General features: G+C 39.8%; 1 protein-coding gene across 2 annotated transcripts in view; it reads right to left on the bottom strand.

The window, feature by feature from the left end:
* Nucleotides 1–19209, bottom strand: part of PPP2R3A (protein phosphatase 2 regulatory subunit B''alpha) — a 128662-nt gene that overhangs the window by 14397 nt on the left and 95056 nt on the right. For both annotated transcript variants that reach the window (XM_084752357.1, XM_084752358.1), the window contains 5 exons: nt 15947–15995; nt 14787–14876; nt 3160–3335; nt 2162–2280; nt 407–513 (listed from right to left, as the gene is read on the bottom strand). In XM_084752357.1, the coding sequence (XP_084608483.1) occupies nt 407–513; nt 2162–2280; nt 3160–3335; nt 14787–14876; nt 15947–15995 (541 nt within the window). The remainder of the gene's footprint in view (nt 1–406; nt 514–2161; nt 2281–3159; nt 3336–14786; nt 14877–15946; nt 15996–19209) is intronic.

Genomic DNA, 19209 nt, shown 5'->3' with positions numbered 1-19209 from the left:
TGTGAAATGTTAAAAACATAGTATCAATAGAAAAGTGTAGAGTAAGGCATTAGTATGATCCATGCATGGAATTTTCCTTTGACTGTTCCTGGTAATGGTTCATTTAACACATGATCCATTTATTATTTAGGTGAGGTTCAGGTCTGTAGCCCCTTCTTTTCTGGGCTGACTGACTGTTGTGCTCAGTACCTTGGAGTACTTGGTGTGACTTAATAAGGAAATGAACATGAAAATAACATGACATCGGTGAGGAATGCAACATCCAAGCTAAGATAGCCGAACCAGACATATTTCTTTTATGTTAGTGAAAAGTGGAAAAGATAAAGAAGAAATTTAAATGGTAGTTTTAGTATTTCTGACATGGGCAGCCCTGCCAGAGTCCTGTAAGAATCAGAGATGCACTCACCCTTCCTGGAGTTGCCCCTGGGTGGATTCCTCTGTGACAAGAGCCTCATACTCCTCAGCAGCAAATCTGTCCCAGTCAGAGGGCTCAGGGCCATCATTTTCAACATCCTGATGAAAAGGAGGAAATAAGAAGAGAGAAAAACATTGTAGGTAGCCATATTTATGCTTTTAATAGGTATTTTTATGGTATAAATATCACAAATGTATATTGCTGAAAACCTATCTGAAAAGTGTTCTAACCTAGCAAAAGAGGGGCTAAGGCAACACTCCCACAGTGACTGTACACCTGAAATTAGAAAGTTATGTGTGCCAAGCAGCATACACTTTTTGGTCATGATCCTCTCTTTAAAAAGTTAAGATTTAGGGCCGGTGCATGGCTCACGCCTTTAATCCCAGCACTGGGGAGGCAGAGGCAGGCAGATCTCTGAGTTCAAGGCCAGCCTGGTCTACAAAGCAAGTCCAGGTCAGCCAGGGCTACACAGAGAAACCCTGACTCAAAAAAACAAAACAAAACAAAACAAAACAACAACAACAACAACAACAAAAAGCAAACCAAAAACCCAACAACAAAACAAAAACCCCAAAAAGTTAAGATTTAATGTGTTTTGCCTGCTTGTACACATATGAACTGTGTACATCAGGCGTGTGCAGAGGTCAGAAGAGGGCACTGGATCCTCTGAAAGTGGAGTTAGATAGTTGTGAGTCACCATGTGGGTGCTGGGGACTGAACCTAGGTCCTCTGCAAGAGCAGCAAGGCTCTTTTTTTTTTTTTTAATTTTTTTAAAAGATTTATTTGTTTATTATTTGTATGTGTGCCTGCATGCCAGAAGAGGGCAGCAGATCTCATTGTGAGCCACCATGTGGTTGCTGGGAATTGAACTCAGGATCCTTTGAAGAGCAGACAGTGCTCTTACTCTCTGAGCCACCTCTCTCGCTTCAAGATTATATATATAAAGGACTCAGAGGTGGAGGTTACCCAAACTGTGAGACTGGCTGTAGGATGAGATGTGCTCAGTACTTTTTTCTTTTTTTCTTTTTTAAATTTATTTATTTATTCATTCATATTACATCTCAGTTGTTATCCCATCCCTTCTATCCTCCCATTCCTCCTTCCCTCCCACTTATACCCTATTCCCCTCCCCTATGACTGTGACTGAGGGGGACCTCCTCCCCCGTATATGATCATAGTGTATAAAGTCTCTTCTTGGTAGGTACTTAGTATTTATTAATTTATTTTGTGGCAGGTCTTTCTATGTAGCTCTGGCTGTTCTGGAACTTGCTAGGTAGATGAGGCTGGATTTGAACTCACAGATATCCCCTTTCCTCTCCCCTCCCTTCTGCTAAAGAGACTTAATTGTGTCTTTTCATATTTGATGAAGTATTTTAGATATTCCCTCTTTAAATAGTGAGATCCCTGGGCTGTAGAGATGGCTCAGAGGTTAAGAGCACTGGCTGCTCTTCCCAAAGGTCCTGAGTTCAATTCCCAGCAATCACATGGTGGCTCACAACCATCAATAATGTGATCTGGTGCCCTTTTCTGGTGTGCTGGCAACACACTGTATACATAACAAATAAGTAACATCTTTAAAAAGAATATTAATAATAATAATCCTGGACCTAAAAAAGAAAAGTTGAGTCCCTATATGTGCAGACCATTTAATGCACAGCATACATACATACATACATACATACATACATACATACATAGCCTTTGGTACTCCAGCTCTGAGAAGTTAATTTCAGTGTATACTGTTACCTTCTGCACTGCAAAAGGATCTCTCTGTTCATGGTCCAAGTATTTCTCCAGGTTAAAGAAAGTGTCATAGAAGATATGGGCCATTCTGCACCTCTTCAGATCTCGTAGAGTTATTTTGCCTATGGAAAAACAAATATACCCTGTAAATTTCACTGATAGCTCTTTTGACAAAACCTCCAAACTCCAAAGATGTTGAAAAGTATATGTGTATGTCCATTTTATTATAAATCATATCTTTAAAAATCAAGTGAATCATTTTTTAAAGCTTTATTCATTTTTCTATTATGTACATAGTATTCTACCTGCATGCCAGAACAGGGCACCAGATCTCATTATAAATGGTTGTGAGCCACCATGTGGTTGCTGGGAATTGAACTCAGCACCTCTGGAAGAGCAAACAGTGCTCTTAACCTCTGAGCCATCTCTCCAACCCCGGTGAATCATTTTTAACTTGTAAATGCCAGTGGGTTTTAAGTACACTCATGATATTATACAACTGTCAACATTATAATATTATCTAACCTCCCCAGCAAAGAACTGTATCCATCAAGAAGTCCTCCCCTGGGCTGGAGAGATGGCTCAGTGGTTAAGAGCACTGTCTGCTCTTCCAGAGGTCCTCAGTTCAATTCCCAGCAACCACATGGTGGCTCACAACCATCTATAATGTGACCTGACACCCTCTTCTGGCCTGCAGGTGTGCATGCAGACAAAACACTGTATACATAATAATAAATCTCCAAAAAACAAACAACAACAAAACAGTCCTCCTCTCGTTTCTATAGCTCTGAATCACTAATCTGTTTTCTTTCTTTATGGAAAGTTCTATTTCTTAAATATGGAGTTGACGTTCAAAATGAAGGAGAGAAACTTTAAATTCTTCTGTAGTCAGGAAGCTTGTAAAGGTAATGCTGGAAAGCTAAATACGTCAGGATAATACAGAACTTTGTCTCATTCTGTTTAATGGTGAACAGTGCAAACTGCTGTTCGTTCAGTCTTACCATCACTAGCTGGCTTCACCAAGTCAAGCATCTGGCACAGCAGGTCATGGAATGGCAAGGGCTCGATGCCCATGGCTTCCATCCGTTCGCACTGCTCTTCATAGAAGTACTCCAGTTCATACATGGAGAGTACACCATCGCCGTCCACATCCATGCAGCGGAACCAGTACTCAATACTAGGTGGTAAAAGACGCTCATTAGCATGGACCTGGTAGAGGTTTTTTGTTTTTTGTTTTTAAAAGATTTATTTATTTAATGTATGCACGAGAGCTATACCTGCATGTACACCTGCATACCATAATAATTTGAGGATTGGTTACATCTCATTCTGTGGCTTTTATAGAAGAATCTGCACTGAATCAAGAAATGGTAACAGTGACCTACAGAATAAAGGCAGTTACATAGTGTCTCTCCTTGTTTCACCTAATTTTACACACACTACAAAGGGTAAGAAACACAGACATAATTTGTAATGAGATTAATTAAAAATAAAGTTCCCTTATTCATTTGTTTTCTTCACTGCAGTGTTTACTACTAGGAAATAGTTCAGTAAGCTACAGCTTGCTGGATAGTGACGTAGGTGTGGGTACGGGAAGAAGCCTGTGTCTGAGGTGTGATGCCAGTTAGCAGTGGGGCTCACCCACACAGCGCTAGAAATACAGCTTGCAGTGAGGTTTTCATGATCCCACGACGGTTCATCTTACACAAGTAGATGTCTGATGTGTTTCTAGAAGTTGTATGTGTATTACAAAGGAAATCTGTACTTTCCTTCATTAGATTTTTTTTTTTAGTAGTTCTGGTTTAGTTGAAAAGTGTAAGATACAGATAAACACAGGGCCCTATTGCTAAGAAATATCATGTGTGGCCTATTAATGTAACAGCAGCACAGAATTACCACATAATACTAAACAACTACACTTGATATGTTCAGAAACAGTCCAGGAATAGAGTCTTGTGAGGAGAATTCTGAGTGTTTGTGAAAATACTCCAAGAAAGGGAGAAAAGGGTCCTGTGGCCTCAGTTTCTTCAAAATATGAAATTATTCTTGGAATGTGTTTTTGTGCTACTACCAGGCATAGTGGATAGGAGAGTTTACTTCAGATTACCCATTGCTTGCTGTTGTTATTCAATTAAAATGTTTAAACTACCCCTTGTATGCCTCTATAGAAAAACATGTTTTGCCGTGTGCAGCCTGTCCTTGTGTTGATTGTATTCAGCTTGGACTTTACTCATATGACCTTTCTTAACCCTCAGAGTAAAAATTTTCTAAGGCTCTGAATAAAGTTGGCCACTGCATGAGACTCAAAAAATTAGTTATTTTATGTGTATGTGACTGTTCTATCTGCAGGTACAGAAGAGGGCATCAGATCACATTACAGATGGCTGTGAGCCACCATGTAGTTGCTGGGAATTGAACTCAGGACCGCTGGAAGAGCAGACAGTGCTCGTAACCCTGAGCCGACTCTGGTGGAGGTTCTTTATTTATTCACTTACTACTGTCCAAAGTTTCTTTTTAAGTAGATTTACATGTGTATTACAAATTATACCCACTTTATAAAGGTTTGTTAGAAAAAAAAATGAGGGGACTAGGGAGATGGCTCAGCTACTTAAGGATAGGCTCACAACCAAAAATGTAAGAAAAAAAGAAAAAAAAAACCAATGGAAGCTCCCTTATACCTTCTATTTTTAAATTCCAGAACCAGTCACTTCCAGAAGCCAATTATTTTGCCTTTTGTTTGGTATTTTCAGAGCAAAAGCCCATGCATGCTTCTCTCTATTTTTCTCTTTAAGAATTGTGTATTGATTTTATACAACAGATGATATTTTGGCCTTTATCATTTCCATTTACACTTAATACAGTGAAATTGCTCATAATTCAGAGTTAATAACAATAGATTCCTTTTAACACTTATTTGTTTCCTGTTTACTTGTTAGTACATCAGCCCTCAAATTGCCACTAATTGTTTAGATCCACAATCAGTGGGATTTTCTTGAAATACTCTTTGGTTCCTTCTGACTTAATTTCCTATGGTCTGTTTGGTCTCCATGCCTGGTTCACATTTTCTTCTTGAAGTTTCTTTCACTATTCTGTCTCTTGGATCTCACATTTTCCCCAGCTTTTGACATGGTACATTATTTAGTAGTATCCTAAGAAGGAGGGCATTACAGCAGGAACAGTATGTGTGTGTGTGTGTGTGTGTGTGTAGGCCAGAGGTCAACATTGGGTATCTTCAGTTGCTTCTCTACCTTTGACACAGGGCCTGTCATTAGCTAAGTAGGCTGTGCTAGCTGACTAATGAGCTGCACAGATCATCTGTCTCCACCTCCCCAGCACAGGGATTACAAGTGTGTGCCATGCCTGACTTTTTTTTAAACATGAATTCTGAGGATCAAACTCACATCTTTATGCTTGCATGGCAAAAAATTTACCAACTGAACCATCTCTCCATCATTCTTTGACCTTGAATTTCTTTTTTCCTTTTTAAGTATTTATTTAAATAAGTTCTTACTGTGTTATCTACAGTGGTGTCCGACTCTGGCTCATGTGATGCTGCTGCTCTATCTAGCTCCTGAGCAGCTGGTCAGCGGTACGTGACGTCCCTCCTGCCTCAAATCGTGGGTGTGTAAAGGTTCCTTTTCCTAACCTATAATTTGGTATTTTCTCTAATTCTAGAATTAAAGCATAGTAGTGCTTTTCCTTCAGATTTTTATTTTATTTTATTTTGAGGGGGTCTCACATTGTAGCTTCTGTATGTGATCCACTGGGACTTTAACTTTATGTATGATTTAAGAGTCTGTTGGGTATACAGATTACTATTGAGGGCAGGCTCCATGCCAGCAGTAGATGACTAACACAAAATGAACTCAATGGTATTTTTGGAGTTTCTTTGTCTCATAATGCTTTGTCAGTGCTTCCCCACCCCCCACCCCCTTGGTGTAGATCTTACGGATTTTGTTTTTTTGTTTTTATGGGATTTGCTTGTGTGTCTCAGAGTGTGTCTGTGTTTCTTGGGCTTTTTCTTAGGCTGTTTTGTGTGGATTCAAAGAGAATGGAGGGAAGGAGTGTCTGGGAGGAGTTGGGGAAAGGGAAGCCATAGTCAGATACATTGTATGAAAAAGTTATTTTCAATAAAGGAAAAATAAGAAGAAAGAGCTCATATTTATGCTTTGGCATGTAGATGTATGCTGTCACAGCATAATTTGTTGAAAATACTATTCTTTCCCACTGGATTGTTTTGTCATCTGTATTAGTTACTTTTGTGCAGGGTGAGGAATGTGAGTGCTTTTATTTTTATTTTTTTACATGTGCATATCCAATTTCTTTCTTGTTGAAGATGCTTTTCTGAGGGTGTATTTTTTGGTGTCTTTGTAAAAAAAACATCAGGTAGCGGTGGTTACACATACATTCCTGGGTCCTCTAGTCTATTTCATTGATCTGTGTCTGTTTTTATTGTCATCATGCTGCTGCTTTTTATTACCATGTGTAGCCTGAAATCAGATAAGGTAATATCTCCAGTACTATTCTTTTGCTCAGGATTTGCTTAGCCGTCTAATCAATATCTTTTGTGCTTCAATATAAAATTTAAAGGTACCTTTTTAGTTTCTGTGATAAACAGAATTTTTATTGGGATTGTATTTTGAAGCTGTAGATTGCTTTTGCAGGATGGCTATATAATCTTGAGTGGATATGTGAAGACTGGATGAAGCCCTGAGTGGACTGTGTGTTATTTGATATTGGCATGGCCACGTCAAGGATCAGTGCCCTGTACCTATTTGAAACTGGCAAAGCCTTCTTCTGGTCTGCATGTGAATGTTGATAGTGTTTGCAAGTATGAGTGTTTAGACATGGTTGGCCAGTGTGTAAAGACTAGCACTACAGCTTCCTCCCCTTGGATGTTTACAGCCTGAGACTGCTGGCCTACAGACACCTCATACCAAAACTAGCCCAACCCTCTCACTCTTCTCACTGTGGTGCACCTAATAAAAGCACTGAAGGTCCAGTTTCTGTGTGGTAGTTGGTGTCAGAGTATACGTGGCTCATCTGACTCCAGCCTTTTCTCTGTCTATTGAGTCCATTTATATGATGTATTATTTATTGATTTAGATATATATTGAACCATATATATTTACATAAATATTGAACTATAATGAAATCAGCCCAATCATGATGAATGATATTTTCATCTATTCTTAAATTTGGTTTGCAAATGTTAAAAAATTCTTCTCTCATACAATACATTCCAACAAGGGTTTCCCCTCCCTCCACTCTTCCAGGTCTGCCTGCCTATGTAGGCTCCATATTGCTGTGTCAGTCTCTGTGAGCCCTTGCAAGTCCTGCTTAGTTGATTCTGCGGGCCATGTTTCTCCTAGCATTCTCGACCCCTCTGGCTCCTACAATCCTTGTTACCACCAAAGGGCTGAGCTGACTCCACTTGTTATCTGCTGTGGGGTGTGGATGGACAGATTGCCCTCCTGTGCCCCTTGTGGCAGGCAGGAGAGCTGGCTCAGAGGTCATGAGAGTGGGAGATCTGTCTCTGTCTCTCACCAGCTGTAGCACTTGGGAGAGCAGGGCCTGCACCTCGCCTGAGCAGCACAGTAGAACTGACCCTGGTGGTGAAGGTGCTGGTTGAGCCAACCCTGAGGACATGAGAGTAGGAGAGCTGTCCATGCCCCTTGCCGCCTACGGCACTGGGTGAGCTAGTGTGTGTGTGTTGCGGGGAGGCATGTTGGAGCCCTCATGGTACAGGTGCAGAAGAGCTGGTGGCCAGACTAACTCAGCTATCACCCAGGCCCAGATCCAGAGATCCAACATCTCCCTCATCTGTGATCTGCTGGAGCATATAAAGGGGGTGGTTCTGCAGATCCAAAGCTGTAATATCTTCATGACACAGGCAACACCAGGAGATCCAGGAGGAGTCCTGCTGTAGAAGCCAGAGGCTTGAAACAGACCAGTGACTCATTATAGTGAACATCTGCAAGTAAAGCTATGTGGAAAAAGATATACTGTATGACACACTGTGACAGTTACTTTTATATTACTCTATTTTATTTTCTTTTGTGGGGAGACTGCAAGGGTGGAAGGTGAATACGAAGTGATGGGGAGATGAGTGTGATTGGGGAGCATGAAATTCACAAATAATAAAAAGTAAAACAACAACAACAAAACCCTAAGATAGCTTAAAAAAATTCTGAACAATAGAAGAACTTTCAGAGGACTCACAGAGTTATAGTAGTAAAACCTGCATGGTACTGGCATAAAAACAGGAAGATTGATAAATGGAATCAAAGATAAATTCACTGGATGAATTGAAGACCCAGATATAAGTCAACACACCTATGGACACCTGATATTTGATAATACCAGAGAGAAAGCATCTTCAAAAGCAGTGCTGGTCTAATTGGCTGTCTGCATGTGGAAGAATGCCAACAGATCCATACTTATTACCATGCACAAAACTAAAGCCCAAGTGGATCAAAGACCTCAACATAAAACCCGATTCACTGAACCTGACAGAAGAGAAAGTGGGGAATAGTCTTGAAAACACTGGCATAGGAGACAGCTTCCTAAACAGAACACTGATGGCCTCATGAAACTGAAAAGCTTCTGGAAGGCAAAGCACACTGTCAATAGGACAAAACAGCAGCCTACAGAATGGGAAAAGATTCTCACCAACTCCTCATGCAATAGAAGGCTAATATCCAAAATATATAAAGAACTCAAGAAACTAGACATAAACAAACCAAATAATCCAATTAAAATGGTTTGTAAATTATTTTGTAAAAAAGTTTTGTGTTGCAGCTGGGTGCATGCCTGTAACCCCAGCACTCAGGCAGAGGCAAGGCAGATCTCTGAGAGTTCGAGGCCAGCCTGGTTTACAAAGTGAGTCCAAGACAGTCATGGCTACACAGAGAAACACTTGAAAAAAAAAGTTTTGTGTCTATGTTCATCAAGGAAACTTTCAAATTATTTTTTGAGACAGAGTCTGACTATGTAGGCCTAGCTGGCCAGGAACTCTGCATAGACCATGCTTGCTGAGAACCACCAGATCCACCTGCCTCTGGGGTGCTGGGCATAAAGGTCTGTGCTATAGTAAATAGGTTAAAGTTTTCTTTATGTATGTGTTTTTATTTGGCTTTGGTACCAGGATAATACTGACTTCAAAAAGAATTTGAAAATGTTCTTCCTTTTTCTGTTTTTATGGGATAATTTGAGAAGGATTGGTATTCTTTAAAGGTCTGATAGAATTCTTCAGTGAACCCATCTGAACCTGAGCTACTCTTTTTACAGAATAATTTTTAATATATTTTGAAAACTTAAGTGTTTGTGTGTATGTATGTGTCTATATTGCGGTATGTACATTATTAGTGTAGGAATCCATGGAAATCAGAAATATTGGCTCTCTGGAGCCAGATGTTCAGGTGACTGTGAACTTACCTGACATGGGTCAGGCCTTCTGCAAGAACACTATGTGCTTTTAGCCACTGAGCCATCTCACCGGCCCCAGGACCTGGGCTACTTTTTATTGGGGATTTTATTTTCATTAAAAAAAAATTGATTCAATCTTGTTGCTTACTATAGATGTTTATATTATAATATCTTGGTTTTACTTAGTTTGTGTATTATATATATCTGCATGTACACCTGCATGCCAGAAGAGGGCAACAGATCACAGTATAGATGGTTGTGAGCCACTATGTGGTTGCTAGGACTTGACCTCAACCTCCAGCCCTTTTGCCCTGATCTTGATGGTTTGTTTTCATATACTGCTTTTGGGTTTGGTTTGTTCTTGCTTTTCAAAGGCTTTAATATCTATTTTTTTTAAATTGCATTTTAGGGACTTAGAACCAGAAACATCCTTCCTAGGACTACCTTTTGCATCCCATAGGTTCTGGTACATTGTATTTGCACTTCCATCCAATTTTAGGATTTTTTTCTTTTTTATTTATTCAGCAACTCACTCATCATTCAATAGGGTATTGTTTAATATTAATATGAGTCTTTTTTTGTAGTTTCTCTTGCTGTTGATTGCTAGCTTTATTTTATTCTGATCAGATAGAATGCAAGAGGTTTTTTTTTGAATTTTCCAATATTTATTGAGGATTGCTTTATGTAGTAATATATAACCTATTTTAGACAAAGTACCATAAGCTGTTGAGAAGAATGTATATTCTGTAATTATTGGATGGAATGTTTTGTATTTGTTAGAAACATTTAGTTTATGTTATCCATCTAGTAGTAGTTGTTATACCTCTGTGTATAGTTAAAACTATTTATTGTTTACATGCATATGTGTAGTTTGTGTGTGTATGCCGTATGTGCGGATATGGCAGATGCCAGGAGAGGAGACTGATGCTAAGGTAGTTGTGAACCATCTGACATAGGTGCCGAGTTGAATTCAGGCCGTCTAGAAGAGGAGGAGGTACTCGTAAATCATGAAGCTATCTCTCTAGCTCCTGTTACCTTAAGAAGACTTTATTTTTATTTTATGAGTGTTTTGTCTGATGCATACATGTGCACCAGTGTGTGCTTGGTGCTCTTGGAAGTGAGAACGATGTCAGATACCCCGTTTACATTATAATTAATGATGGTTATAAACCACTACATGGGTGCTGGGAGCCAAACATAGATCCTCTGCATGACAAGCATGTACTTGTGTTGCCATCTCTTCTGCACCTATATTTAGTAATATTTATGAAGCTGGGTGTACCTGTGTTCACTGCATATATGTTTAGACTGTAATTTCTTCTTGATAGATAGTTCCCTTAACTAGTCTCTACTATCTTTATTTCTTCTGGATAGTTAGCATTTGATACCTATTTTGTGAGACATTAGATTAAGGATATCTGCTTGTTTCCTGGTCCCCTTTGCTTGGAATGCCTTTTCCCAGCTGTTCACCCTAAGACAGTTTATTTTTGATAGTGAGGTGTGTTTCTTGGAGGCAACAAATAGATGTTTTAGATCCAATCTGTTAGTCTGTCTTTTGATTGGAAAATTGAGGCCATTAGTATTCAAAATTATTATGGAAAAGTGTGTATTACGTCTTGTAATTTGTTGATTTTGTAGGTTTAGTCTTTTCCTATTCTTCATTTGCATTATCTACTTCCCAGCATCATCTCTGGTGTGTTTATTCTCTTAAGTCTGAAGAGTTCCTCCTAGTGGCCTCTGTAGGGCTTTCTTCCTCTAGCTTGTCTTTACCATGGCAGGTGATTTCCTGTCAGTCATGACAGATAGCTATGCTGAGACAGTAGTCTGGATTGGCAGCTGTGGTTTCTCAGAATTTGAAATACATTACTCAGAATACTCAAAACCTTTTTGCTTACTGAAAAATCATCTGTTATTCTGATGGGCCTGCCTTTATATATGACTTGGTGTCTCTCCACAGTGATACAGATTCTGTAGGAGATACCTTCAAGATGCCCTTACATAGGTCAGGGTGCCTATATTTGGCTATGTTCCCTGCTGTAGCAGTGGGGAGCAAATCTGGTCATGGGAGTTCACTTGTGTATTGGCAAGTGAGTCAGAGAGAGGGCAGAAGCAGCTGATTATGTGATGTGCTATTCCTAGTCCTTTAGTTTTATTAACTTACTCAGATACGGCTTTTTCTTTCTTTCTTCCTTTCCTTCCTTTTTTTTTTTTTTGCTTGTTTTTGTTTTTTTGATATAGGGTTGCTGTGTAGCTTTGGCTGTCCTGGCTGGCTTCAAACTCACAGATATCCACCTGCCTCTGTCTCCTGAGTGCTGGGATTAAAGGTGTCTGCCACCACTGCCCGGCGACTTTTACATTTTTTGACACGGTCTCTCTCTCTCTGTGTAGTTCTGGCTGTATGGAACTTGCTGTGTAGACAGGCTGGCCTCGAACTCAGAGGACCTCCTGCTTCTTCCTCCCAAGTACTGGGATTAAAGGCTGCACCACCACCACCCGCTGTCAGACATGAACTTGACATGTAGGCAAGGATGACGATAAACTTGATACTCCTACCTAACCTACTGAATGCTGGGATTATAAGCATGTATTATGCCTGTTTGTGTAGTGCTAGGGATAGATGCCAGGCAAGCAGTCTACAAACTGAGTTACATGCCCCATGCCTAATTTCACTTTAAGAGTATTTACTGAGGATGTCTTTTATCTGTGCTATACCTTCTTGCAAATGTCCCATGTACACTTTAGCTGTTTTTGAGTGAAGTGCTGCACAGATGTCTATTAGATCTAGAAGGCTATAGATTTGGCCGGTGCTTATGCTAGCATTTATAACCTCTGTTTCCTTGTTGAGCTTCATGGTTGGTTGATTCATTATTGATGGTAGGATATTGAAGTCTCCAACAATAATTATGAATTCTTATTTATTTCTGCAATTATTTTTCTTTCAAATGCATTTTGGGAGTTTTAGGTATATACATTTTTTTTTGGAGACAGGTGTCTCTGTGTAGTCCTGGCTGGCCTGGAACCCTCTATGTAGACCAGGATGGGCCTCAAAATATCAAAGATCTAACTGTTTCTGCTTCCCATGTGCTGGGTTTAAGACATGTATCACCATGCCTAGATTACCTAATGCCATTAAAAAAAAAAAAAACCCAGTAAATCCTCTACCCTCTTTAACTGAGAAATTTTAAATGTATATCCCTCAGAAAAATTAGATATACAAACCATTCAACTGTAACTACTAGAGGATATTTAGGGGAACATTTAATAGAAAATTTAATCACAATTAGGGTTTAACCCAATGTTGGGCACAGTAGTGTACATGACATAGCTTGCAGGAGAATCCTTGAACCCAGGAGTCCTAAGTCATCCTGGGTAGTACAGATCCATGTTCATCCCCCACCCCCGTCTCCGTGTCTGTCTCTCTCTCAAAAGAGATTAGTTTCACTAATATACTATAAATGTACAAATATATAGTAAGTACGTATAAAGAAGCCTATACAATGCATACTTCTTTCAGTAGCTTTCTTTCTGCATGTGAGATTTAGACTGGGGAGGTCATTCAGTCAGTAAAGTGCAAGCCTGAGGACCTTACTTGGAACTCTAGAATCCATGAAAAAAGCCAGGTGCCTGTAATCCTAGTGCAGGGGAGGTGGACACAGGATGGTCAGCCAGGCTAGCTTATGTGGCAAACTGAGGTCCACGTGGCAGACCCTATCTGAAAAGCAAGTAGATGGCTCCTGAGGCTGACCTCATGTTCACATACTTGTACCAGCATACATGCTTGTATCACACGTACACATCAAGAATATTTACTTTCTTCATATGTGTTCTCTAAGTTATCTAAGATAGATTACAGATCACTATATTTAGAATGGTAGCTATTTTAAAATGTAGTGGTCATTAAAATGGCTTATTTTTCTATTTCCATTATTTATAGACATTATACTAAACATTTCAGCAACTTAAAATTTTAATTATCAGTGTTTGGATATTTTGCCTGCATGTATGTCTGTGTACTACAAGTGTGCCTGGCTCCTCTAGAACAGTAGCTCTCACCTTCCTAATGCTGCGACCCTTTAATACAGTTCCTCATGTTGTGGGGACCCCCAACCATAAAATTATTTTATTGCTACTTCATAACTAGTTTTGCTACTATTATGAATTGTAATGTAAATATCGGATGTGTGACCCCCAAGGGGCTGCGACCCTCAGGTTGAGAACAACTGCTCTAGAGGCTAGAATAAAGTGTTGGATCCCCCTGGGACTAAAGTTATAGACAGTTGTGAGCTGCCATGTGGGTGCTGGGAATTGAACCCCAGTCATCTGGAAGAGAAGCTAGTGCTCTTAACTGCTGAGCTGCTTCAATCACTTAGTGAACCAAATATGCATCAAGGAATGAGTCTCCTGCCTTCCTTGGTACTGAGCAGAAACTGAACAGGACATTATTTTACAGGCAAGAGGCCTTTTTGAGAGGGATCTACATCTCTGGCCTAACCAGGAAACAGCAGTGTAAAGAGATACGTAAATTCACACTACAATCAAGGTATGTTTAAGGGTGCTAAGGAAAGGGAGTGATGCTTTCAAGTGGGATCGTGAGGCTGTGATCTTACATACTAGTCATAATTTGCTGCTCTTTTCTGTATGTTATGTGCATGGATGTGGGTGTGTGGGTTTGTACAAACATGTAGAGGGCAGAGGTTGATGGTAGTTGTCTTTTCCAAGTGCTCTCCACTTTATTTCCTGAGGGAGAGTTTCTTGCTAATAAAGGTCTCACTAGTTCAGCTAGTCCTCTCTCCCGAGCCCTCAGACTGTCTTGGCCTTTATGGAAGGGATGGAGATCTGAACTCTGGTCCTCAAGCTTGCCTGCAGTGGCTTTATCCACTGAGCCATTTCTCTAGTCCCACAATGTGCCTTCCTTAGTTCTTCCTTCTTTAAATTTACCTCAGAACTCATGCAGATTGTGAAGGAACTACAGTTTGCAGAATCTCTTCCACACTCTATAAATACTCACCGATTCTTTTTCTCTCTCCTGGGCAGAGGCCCTTCCCGTGCTACCCCATGAGCATGGATCCTGTTCCTCTCCTCTCCTAGAAGGAGATAGTCTAACGTCCTACTGTGGTTGGGTTGGGCCACTTTACTAGGTGGACACCGTGTTCCTTCCAAGTTTTGTGCATGAGTTTACATCTTGACAACAAAAACTCACCTGGTAGGGCTCCGTTTGTCTTCCTCAGAAATCAAAAACCAAACGAAATCTGCATAGCTCATTCTTCCTTCTTTTTGTACTGCTTTTCCTCTGAAGAAAAGACATGGTTATAAAGTTTCCTGAGCCATTAAGAAATAAAGTAGTAACATCTTTAGAAATTTACTAAATTAAAAAAAAAAAAAGAAAATGATGATTTCCTCATAAAGCTGGATTGTTCTGAACATGCAACCCTTGGAGGCCTGTCTTATTTTCAAGGGCCTACAAGGTGAAACTGGAAGGCATTTGCCTAAATGGAAAAAAAATTGCTTTTATGGTAATAGAGTTTGAACTTAAAGCCTAATACAGGGCAGCACTCTACCACAGAGTTACATCCTTATACTTTTTACTTTTAATTTACTAATTAATTAATTAAATTAACTAAATTAAATTTTTATGAGATAGGTCTCACTGTGTAGCTCTTAGTTGCTGATCTTGAACTCAGAGAGATCCTCTTGCCTATGTCTCCTGAGTGCTGGGACTAAAGGCATGTACCACTATGACTAGCTTACTTTAGTTTTTGAAACAAGGTCTTATAAAATTGCCTAGGCAGACTTTGAACTGACTCTGCAGCCCAAGAAAGCTTCAGTTTATGAATCTATGTAATCTAGGGATTGCAGGTCCATGCCACTAGGTCTGGCCCTAGCTTCCAATGTGATAAATAATGGTATTAGATAGTGTTCTTTATATTTAGACACTGGACTAATATTAAGGAATTACTGTCTTTTTTAAAAAGAGATTTATTTATTTACTGTTATGTATACAGTGCTCTGTCTCATGTACACCTGCAGTCCAGAAGAGGGCAGCAGATCACATTATAGATGGCTGCGAGCCACCACGTGGTTTTTGGGAATCCAGCTGGGGACTTTAGGAAGAGCAGTCAGTGTGCTTAATCTCTGAGCCATCTCTCCAGCCCGGAATTACTGTCTTTTATAAAGCCACAATTGTATGCTTTTTAGATATAATTTGACTTAGTAGCACTGTAAAATTATGTAGAAAGCTTTTATAAAATAAAATTACTGCAGTATTATAGTTCATTTTGAAACTCAAGTTGTTTTATATCATTTTTCTATTCATTTTTTGATAGCCCACTAAATAAAATTCAAAATGTAAACTTTTCATACCTTGTTACTGCTCCAGAAAATATTCTTTCAATAATTCTATTTGATGAAGCTAAATGTAAATAAGAATTACAGTTAGTTAGAAATATTCCCGATAAATTTGTTTTACTTTGCTAAACCTAAACCATAATAATCTTCCACAGTGAGAATATCAGTAGTTACATTCTTTTGTTTTTTGAGACAGGGTTTGTCTTCTAGGGTGAACTCTATCTTGTTATATAACTGAGAACGACCTTGAACTTCTGGGCCTCCTCCTTCCACTGAGTTCTGATACAGGTGTGCAGCACTGTGTAGTGTATGTGGGTTGGGAATCAAACCCAGGCCTGTATATGCTAGCCAAGCACCCTATCAATTCAGCTACAGTGTAACACCTAAATTCTTTAAAAAAATGTGTATGTGTGTGTGTGTGTAGAAGCCAGACATGGAGGCACACGCCTTTAACCCCAGCACTCAGGAGGCAGAGGCAGGTGGATCTCTGTGAGTTTGAGGCCAGCCTTGTCTGTAAAGCTAGTCTAGGATAGCCAGGGCTACAAAGAGAAACCCTGTCTCAAAAAACAATATATATATGTAGTAAAATTTATTGACTGAAAACTTCATACCTTTAGAGAATGCATGTTGACCTCATCCATCCACCATTACCTGTCACTCTTAAGTGTCCTTTATCCTGTCTCTCTTCCAACTCCATAGTGTTGCTCCCTCCCCCCCTCTTTTGGGGGAGCCATTAATAACCCATGAGTCCAATTAGTGCTTCTCATATGCACATGTGTGTGTAGCTTCCACGAGCCATGGGTAAACTACCATGGCCAACTGCCCTGTCACAGTATAGTGAGTCTTCCTCCCTCAGTAATGATCAACCACCAAACTCTCCTCTGTCAAGGGTGGGACCTTGGGGCTCTACCCCCATTTGTGCAGGAATTTTGTCTGCCTATACCCTAAATTCTTTCTTACACACAATTTATACTTTTAAGAAGAATGAGGGGCTGGGGAGATGACTCAGCAGTTAAGAGCACTGACTGCTCTTCCAGAAGTCATGAGTTCAATTCCCAGCAACGATGGTGGCTCACAACCATCTATAATGACATCTGCTGCCCTCTTCTGGCCTGCGGGTGTCCATGCAGGCAGAACATTGTATACATAATTATTTATTTGTATACCTTTAAGAAAAGGTAAGTTTAAACTATCAATCATTAATTTTAAAAAAGATTAGACAAGTGAATGTATATGACACGTTCTAAGTTAATTCTGAACATCCTGACAACTAAGGCAAAAATACATAGAATTTGTATTGATTTTGTTGTCCAATAAAACAAAAAATGTTTTCTTCTAAAACAAGATAAATTTTGTTTTAGAATTAAATTCAAGGGAAAGTGATTGTGTAGTTCCCGAAACAATGTAAAATGAAACAAAGTAAAATGGAGAATGTTTCCAAGCAGCGTTAGGAAAGATGCCAAGACATACCATAAAATGTACTTTTCTTAAATTCCCATTCTGTAAGAGTCTAAGATACAGCATATGAGAGAAATTCCACCACCAAGTGCCTTTTTGTTGTTGTTATTGGTTCTACTGAGGAACTGAACCCAGGGCTTTGCACATGCTAGGCAGGTGACCTTCCACTCAGCTACATCCCCAGGAACAATTTTATCTTCAGATAGTATGCTGTTTTTTGATGACAGACCCTAGAAAATGTATAGCAGTGAAATACCTTTATAGATTCAAAATAGCCAAAAAGGGGGAGCTAGGGATCTCCAGACCTGTTCTTTTAACAAGTGCTTTAGGCAATGGAATGCTCATTATACCAAGGAATTCAATAGAGTTAGCAGCTCCCAGCATCTATTCTGCCGAGAATCGGGGATAGTTAATATAAAGACAAATTGATTTGGCTAGGAAAATTAGAAATACATTTGTCAAGAAAGCTATGCCTGGCCTATACAATCTCTACTTGGTTGAACTTTGATTCAATGAATAAATATTTTGTACTAGAAAGAAATAAGGCTATACAGAAAACATCAAAAATATTAAATTCTAATGCTAACATCTTTTAAGCCAGTTTATTTATTTTTATCTTCTGTGTATGAGTGTTTTCCTGCATGCCATGTACATGCATCACATGAGTGCCTGTTGCCTGTGGAGGCCAAAAGAGGGCATCATACCTGTTGGCACTGGAGTTACAGACATTCATGAACTGCCATGTTGGCGGTGAGAATGGAGCAGAAGTCCTTCCAGCTGCTGAGCCGGCACTCCTGCCCCAATTCTTTAAAACAAAATATTGTCTTGGCTTTGGAAGGTTTGTTATCCTAAAACTAAAGACTGTGTGTGGTCTGAAGCAGAATTAGGTGAATGGACAGAAATACACATTTTAATGTCCCCGTCACCATGCCATTAACATTGATCCAATCAGTACTGACAATATTTGGAAACTTGATGGCAGTAAGAACAGGAGAGGGAGTTTGAGACCATGGGATGTGCAAGACATCTGGAAGCTGGCTCACAAACATGGCTAACAGGAAGATGTATAGCTAATGAGGCTGGCCTGAGACCCTTAGGAATGTGTTAATCACTGCTATTATGATGACAGAAAGACTAGCTACGTGAAGGAGGAAAGCAGCAGCATAACATTTGCCCATGACTCCTGGTTGGCACTCAAGATTAGAGAGCGAACTCTGCTACTTTCCCTCCCCTCCCTGCTCAGTCAGTCAGGGTCTGTGGTGCCCAGGCTGGCTTTCAGATACGGGCTACAGGAATCTTCCTGCTTCAGCTGCACAGGCTGAGACTGCAGGCTTGGGCTATCGTGCTTGGCTCTGAACCAAACCTCTGTTAATTAAATGTGCAAGGCTCTATGAAACTTTGTTTTTTTGGACAGGGTTTCTCTGTGTAGCCTTGGCTGTCCTGGACTTGCTTTTGTAGACCATAGTGGCCTTGAACTCACAGCGATCCACCTGCCTCAGCCTCCCGAGTGCTGGGATTACAGGAGTGCATCACCATGCCCAGCTCTATGACCTGATAAAACAAGCTATATAGGGCAAGGGTACAGCTTAATGGTAGAGCATTGCCAAGCATATATGAGGCCCTGGTTCCATCTCAGTCCTGAAAAACCAAGCATTTGTGAAGTGGGGGCTTATGATAGCCCATCAGAGATATACCAAATGACAGAAACAAAATTTAGAACACTAAAGATTTGCTTTCTGATATCTCTAAAGTGACAAAATCTGATTCAAAAAGTTGCTGAGAGGACATTTAAAGATAGAATAAAGACAATTCTTTTTTTT

Source organism: Acomys minous (genome assembly GCF_964271855.1).
Source record: "Acomys minous genome assembly, chromosome: 13".
In the NCBI taxonomy this organism is placed as follows: domain Eukaryota; kingdom Metazoa; phylum Chordata; class Mammalia; order Rodentia; family Muridae; genus Acomys; species Acomys minous.
The sequence above is the reverse complement of the archived record's forward strand: the minus strand, read 5'-3'. Positions and strand labels throughout refer to the sequence as shown.